Raw genomic sequence first — 7,096 nt, 5'->3', positions numbered from 1 at the left:
TTTTGCGTATTTGCCTTTAAATCTTCATTCTTCTCCCTTTTCAGAGTCACTGATTTCTAAACCAGGCCTAATATTTCACATTAGCAGCGCACATCAGTGTTTATCCTCCTTTGAATCTCTGTCACAAATCCACAAAAGGCCTCTCGTGCTGGTTCAAGTGGTCACATGATGATCACCAGGTTACAGCCCTATTCAAAGAAAAACCGGTTAATGGGCCACGTTGTTATTATTCTTTTTTTTTCCTCTAAGCGCGCAAAGCAAACAGCCTGGATGTCTGCCTGCAGAACAGATAGTGTTACAGTTTACTGTCTGTTAGTCGAGGCTTTGTATCATGGCGGTGAACTCTTGACGCTGCAGCCTGAGGAAACACTGAACATGGTGGACACAGAGCACAAGTGACAAGGCAGTGTCAACAAACTGTTTGGGCCTCGGTTAGTAAACCGCTCAGGCTGCATTCAGGGACACGAAAATAAAGCTTCTTCGGAATAAAATGAGTTAAATTAAATAAGTAAAAGCGTTTCTACTCGGATTTGTGAGTTTATTCTTCTGCTAACTAAAAACGCAGAAGTACAAAATAAAAGCTCACACCTTCTGGATCAAATCAGGATCGCCTGTTTTAACGCCGACATGTCTTGTTGAGCTGGCCTGAAAAGATTTTAAATTAAGAGCGCGTACATTTTTCTCAACGGGCACCATCGTCACGCAGGGCTCAAGACTGTCACATCATCTCCACAGACACAAGCAAAGTCGCTGAATGAGCGGATGGATGAATGAACGAGCGCGTCCTGAATGAAGACTTTCAGCCGGCGGACGAGAAATAGATCAAACTTTACGCTTCTCATTATGAAAATAAATACGAGCGATCTCAAGTTCAATATCTTACCATCATTTAGCAAAGACAAAACGCAAGAAAAAAAAATGTTGTTTTGTTTTTTTTGCCCTAATCAACAAGCGCAACACCGTTTTTAAACCCCGATCCGCGAATCCAAGAAACAACTTGGGTTACTATTTTGTTGCTCCGAGTCCTCCTCTCGTTAAAAAACAAATGAAATGCCTTTAAAAAAAATTAAAGAATAAAAATAAAAATCCTAGTTTTGTGTGTTATATAATCTGGTCCACAGTTTGGGTTTCCGTCAAATTCCAGCCTCCTTTTATACGCGTAAAGTTATGCAAGATTTGAGGCCCCCGGAATGTCATTGGATGTTAGGATGAGGTATTATAGATTATGGGTTGGGGAAGGGGTGGTGGGGGTACTACAAGCACCTCCCCTAGAAATGCAGCAAATCTCTCCCGTTTTCCTCCTGGTGGGGCACTGGGAGGGCTGGAGACGTGCTTTGCATTGGCAGGCTGATGAGGACACGTGTCTCCTCCCTGCCCTCCCCCCCCGCACCCCACCCCCCGGGCTCCACGGTACCGCATTGGCATCAGTAAAGGCACCTGAAAACCCGACAACCATCTCCTGGAAACGCTGTCTGCCACCTTATAACCCAAAAGAAAGCGATATTATAGGCCAAACAGAAACCTGTGGCTCGCCTTCCTGGTTACTTTTTTTTTTTTTTAGTCGTGCGTAAAGCTTTTGCGCACACCGCCAAACTGCCTCAGAGACTGAATAGGTGCGCTACTCGTCGAGCATCAGAGCGCAGTGCCAAGATGCAGAAACGGAGCAGCGACGTCTGAAGGTGACATGAACCTGGGGATAACCAAGAGCAGCAGGCTGAACAAGAAGTGGAGATAGCAACTGAAAACCGACGGTGTCTTGAAACAAAACTCGCGCTTTCTATCCCCCCCTCCCCTCTCCTCGTGGCTTTATCTGATGCAGAGAACCAAGAGCTGCCATCCAAAGTAGCCTCACATTTTTTACTGACTGGAGGAGAGGAAAAAAAAACCCGCTAATTGAGCTGCAGCAGACAGTTGAGATCCAGGAGAGGAACGAAAAATGGCGACGTTAATCAGAAGCAAGCTTTCGAATAAACTGTCAAATGCAGCCACGGCTGTCTCCAACAAATCCCAGGCGAAGGTGAGCGGGATGTTCGCCAAGATGGGGTTCCAGGCCGCCACCGACGAGGAGGGTCTGGGCTTCGCCGCCTGCGATGACCTGGACTACGACCACCGGCAAGGCATGCAGATGGACATTTTGACATCCGATGAGCTGGGGGGAGAGGGGAGCGGAGACGGAGGCGCGCTGGACGGGGACAGCCACTACCAGAGGGACGGCACCGGTCCTCCGCACTCAGCCTCAAAGGACGGGAGTCACACGAGCGAGTTGTCTGAATCGAGACCAAAAATCACCGCTTGGGAGGCGGGCTGGAACGTCACGAACGCAATCCAGGTAAAGACGGGCGCTCGCGGTGCTCGGTCACCGGCTGAGTGGCCTTTCCGAGTGAAATTGGTGATAAAGTCACACCTGCGACATAAAAGCGTCATTAAAATGCTCAAAACGTGCTTCTGTGCCTTTGGAGCAAACTTCGTCAAGTTGCTCTTTTTTTAAATTATAATAATAATATTCACCAGGATAACTTTTGCCTTTAAAAGAAAATAGTTGTGCACTGTTTTTTTTATTCTTATATACTTTTATCTGAGGAGTGCGGAGATATTCAGGCGTTACAATGCGCTGGAAAAAAGGGAGGTATTGATGCCCTGTGCCCTCCTCCTCCTCCTCCTCCTCCTCCTCTTCCTCCTCCACCTCCTCCTCCTACTCTTCCTCTTCCTCCTCCACCTCCCCTCAACACATTCTTTGTCTGTATAATAATGATGTCCAGTGTCACCGATGTCCGTCCCTGATAATAGCTCACCTGCTACTCTAATGAATGAATGAATATATGAAGAAAGAAACATCATTTTGCTGATTTGGAGCACAGAGATACTCAAAGCCTAATTCCCTCAATATGTTTGGATCATTTTTTTGCGGATATTTAACGGCACCATAATTAATATAAATGTTTAAACGTACGGAGGGGCCTGCGTTTTTACGCAGCGTATTAAAACGTGTATAAATATAGTAAAAATAAAACATCTCCAGACAGAAACCAGCAGAATAAAATATGTTTTCATACATTAAATATCCAACTTGCGGTGACTGTGTGTGTGTGTGTGTGTGTGTGTGTGTGTGTGTGTGTGTGTGTGTGTGTGTGAGCATTTTTTCTGTTTTACTCGACAGTGGAGTCTATGCGACAAAAATCTCTAGACGCAATCCTCTTCATGCCTTATCACGGCCGTGGTCACCGTGACGTCAGAGTGTGTATGTGTGTGCTTGTGTGTCTCCTCCGGCTCGTAGTGACGTCAGAGGCGGGCGGGATGCGCTCAAAGCGAAGTGGAAAACCCACAACATGGAGAGAAAAAAAAGGGGAAAAAAAGAAACATGGAGTGACATCCGCTGAGGAGTCGGGCCTAAAGAGCCTCGCGTTTCAAATCTGACTTCATGAATTAAAATAAAGTGTTCAGACATGTGTGAATGATTCATTTCTAACACTTTAATTATTTGTTTTTATGTTCACAGGGGATGTTCGTTCTGGGGCTGCCCTACGCCATCCTGCACGGAGGATACCTCGGACTCTTTCTCATTATTTTCGCCGCCGTGGTGTGCTGTTACACGGGGAAAATCCTCATTGCCTGCCTGTACGAGGAGGACGAAGACGGGCAGCTCGTCCGTGTGAGGGACTCCTATGTGGACATTGCCAACGCCTGCTGCGCGCCCCGGTTCCCGTCGTTAGGAGGCCATATCGTGAATGTAGCCCAAATCATAGAGCTTGTGATGACTTGCATCCTGTACGTGGTGGTCAGCGGCAATCTCATGTACAACAGCTTCCCCAACATGCCGATTTCCCAGAAGTCGTGGGCCATCATCGCCACCGCCGCCCTGCTCCCCTGCGCCTTCCTCAAGAACCTGAAAGCCGTCTCCAAGTTCAGCTTGCTGTGCACGCTGGCCCACTTTGTCATCAACGTCCTGGTGATCGCGTACTGCCTCTCCAGGGCCAGGGACTGGGCCTGGGACAAGGTCAAGTTTTACATCGACGTCAAGAAGTTCCCCATCTCCATTGGGATTATCGTGTTCAGCTACACCTCGCAGATCTTCCTGCCGTCCCTGGAGGGGAACATGAACAAGCCGAGCGAGTTTCACTGCATGATGAACTGGACTCACATCGCTGCCTGCATCCTCAAGGGCCTGTTCGCCCTGGTGGCCTACTTGACCTGGGCTGACGCAACCAAGGAGGTCATCACAGACAACCTGCCCCCAGGCATCCGCGCCGTCGTCAACATCTTCCTCGTGGCCAAAGCTTTGCTGTCGTACCCGCTGCCGTTTTTCGCCGCCGTCGAGGTATTGGAGAAATCCTTTTTCCAGGACGGGGGACGTGCCTACTTTCCAGATTGCTACGGAGGCGATGGACGCCTAAAATCCTGGGGACTCAGCCTCCGATGTGCCCTCGTTGTGTTTACCTTGCTCATGGCCATCTACGTGCCACATTTCGCCCTCCTCATGGGTCTCACCGGCAGCCTGACAGGCGCGGGCCTGTGCTTCCTGCTTCCCAGTCTCTTCCACCTCAAGCTTTTATGGAGAAAGCTGCTATGGCATCAGGTTTTCTTTGACGTCTCCATCTTTGTAATAGGAGGTATATGCAGCATATCCGGCTTTATCCACTCGATGGAGGGGCTCATAGAGGCTTTCAAGTATAACATAGAAGAGTAGACGCGTTGCTGGAGCTAGATGTTAACTGCAAACCCCTCCCTCCCCACCATTTAGTGAAAAAATATATATATAAAACACACGACTTCCTGGTAAAAGCGCAAAGCCCCCTCTGCTTAACTCATGCGTAAAAACGCGCGCACTCATACAGTCTTGCATCAGTTCAGAAAAAAACGCGCGCGCACACACAAACACACACAGAGGAATAGAAATAGAGGGAACCCGACGCATCCACAACACACTATATGGACAATACATGTTGTATAAATATGCGAGCAAACGTACATATACATATTTTCCAGTGGAGTGAACGTTTACAATATTGACCTTAAACGAAAACGTTGCAAAAAGGGCAGTTTGTCTCTTCGTCGCTCTTGTGGTGCTTCCCCCCTCCACCTCCCGCCACACGAGACTTCACTTCATGTAACGCTCCAGTGTGTGATGGGACAGATACCCGACGGCATAATGTGATTTAAATCATGATTAAAGATATTTAAAAGACAGAGAGAGAGAGAAAAAACAACAAAACAAAGCAAACGAGAAAAGAAATGCCACTTTCTTCTGTAGGTTCATTTTGCAATATGATTCTGGGCAGTGAATGTGGTGTTTAAAAATCCAGAAAAAGCCTGTGGACACACGACACATTATGGCAGTAACCAGCAGTAGAAACACGTGAATGCATATATAGAAATATGTTTTCGTTAGAGATGAGGAAATTGGACCTTCCCCCCCTCCCGCCCCGAGCTGTTTTTAAAATACTGGAAATGCAAAATATCAAAGTTACACAGCAGCTATACAAACTATGCATTGAATGTATGATATTTCAGACACTGGGAAGTGGAAATTAATTTTAAAAAACGACAAAAAATCCCTGCAAATTTCGATTCTCCTGCGTGAAAGTGTCAATGCTTTGATATTTTTTATCTTCCAATATTTGAGATTTATTTTAGTGAGCTTTTAAAACAAAATTCAAGCACTCCTGGCCCCCAAAACTTCCCAAAAAATTGAAATCCAGCACACTCGAACAAATTCTCCCATGATGCTTTTCATTGCATTTTGAAAAACACACGGCCTGTTTCTGAAATTAAATCCCGTCTCGACAAATTCGGTGTCTGAAAAATCGATTTTAGGGGAAAAAAAGAAGAAGAAAAAAAGAGGAAAATGTGCATACAGACATTTTTCATTCTGTGCAATCCAATGGGTCCTGTGGAAATGTTATAAAACCGTATGTGTAGTGTGTTATTGTGGTTTCAAAAAGATGGAATGTATATCTCAAAGTCGTTATCATTATATCGTGAAATTAATATTAAAGAATAAAGACATAAGTGAAATTATATTGTAAAAATGTGTGTGGTTTTATGTAAAACGAAAACGGTCAGAACATGTATTTTTTTTTCTCTCTATAATAAAAGACAGAAAATGATGGAGAAAATAGTCGCATTGATATTTTTATTTTATTCTTTTAATAAAAAAACAAAACAAAATGGAGGTTAACTGACACCCCGTGAAGGCAGCAGAGGCCTCCAGGCTTAGAGAGTTATAATCCTACAATGTGTGTCACTCTCCTCAAAATCACATTATTATTATTTTTCCAGAACTTGTATCTATTATGGAGTTTTTATCTAAATTTAAAGCACGCATGTTTCCCACCGGGCCTCCGCCCTCCTGCAGCTCCAATGAAGCGTCCTGCGGACAGATTGTGCGCTGCAGGCGGACATCAGGCCTCATGCTCGACCTGCTCATCTGTGCTGATGTTGCATGCGCTGACAAACATCTGGACCAAAGCGTTTCTTCTCTGAGCGGGGCTCATCTCCAGCTGTTGAGCCGGCGAGCTACCTGGTGCATGCGGATTTAAAGAGCTCGTCCCTTGAAGTGCGAGCAGCTTTAAAGGGGCAGTTCAACGACATCGCAGTGAGGAAGAGGAGGAGGAAAACATGGTGATCACCTGAGAAACACGTGCTGGTGTCGATTATAAGGGGGCGATGCTGCATAAACGGCAGCTTGGTTTGTGTATACAGCTCTGACTCCAGGTTAATTCAATATCCAAAATAAGACCGGTGTGAAGTGAAGCTGAAGGGATGCATGATGAGTTTATATTTTCTACCAGAGGCAGCAGTTTGAAGACACAAGTGAATAAACTTAAAGAAGAAAACAAAATATCTTCTCACACACACACACACACACACACACACACACACACACACAAAGAGAAAATATTAACAAAATGAATGCAGGATTAACAACATTAACAAACGAGTAGACTCATAAGTCGAATTTCCTCCTATAATCATCTCCAAGACAATAAACATTATAACGCATGGGGAGCCACCTAGCGGACAGGAGAGTAACTGCATTAAAAAAAGAGACATTCCAGCAGGAGGCCATCAGCCCGAGACATACACCAATACTAATTTA

The 7,096-nt window shown here is 45.6% G+C and overlaps 1 protein-coding gene across 1 annotated transcript; it reads left to right on the top strand.

Moving 5' to 3' along the window:
* Positions 1-1,390: 1,390 nt before the first annotated feature.
* Positions 1,391-6,017, top strand: slc32a1 (solute carrier family 32 member 1). Its single transcript, XM_084348966.1, has 2 exons — positions 1,391-2,329; positions 3,497-6,017. Exons 1-2 carry the CDS (start codon positions 1,937-1,939, stop codon positions 4,682-4,684), a joined length of 1,581 nt encoding a protein of 526 aa, XP_084205092.1. The 5' UTR covers positions 1,391-1,936; the 3' UTR covers positions 4,685-6,017.
* Positions 6,018-7,096: the final 1,079 nt, after the last annotated feature.

This window comes from Pagrus pagrus (assembly GCF_965226575.1).
Source record: "Pagrus pagrus genome assembly, chromosome: 3".
Taxonomy (NCBI): domain Eukaryota; kingdom Metazoa; phylum Chordata; class Actinopteri; order Spariformes; family Sparidae; genus Pagrus; species Pagrus pagrus.
This window is presented reverse-complemented; position numbering and strand designations above follow the sequence as displayed.

Bases quoted from the DNA above. Each gene is read 5' to 3' on its own strand.
- slc32a1 (XM_084348966.1), top strand. From the start codon at position 1,937: ATGGCGACGTTAATCAGAAGCAAGCTTTCGAATAAACTGTCAAATGCA. The intron at 2,330-3,496 runs GTAAAGACGGGC...TTATGTTCACAG, and splicing joins ACGTCACGAACGCAATCCAG to GGGATGTTCGTTCTGGGGCT.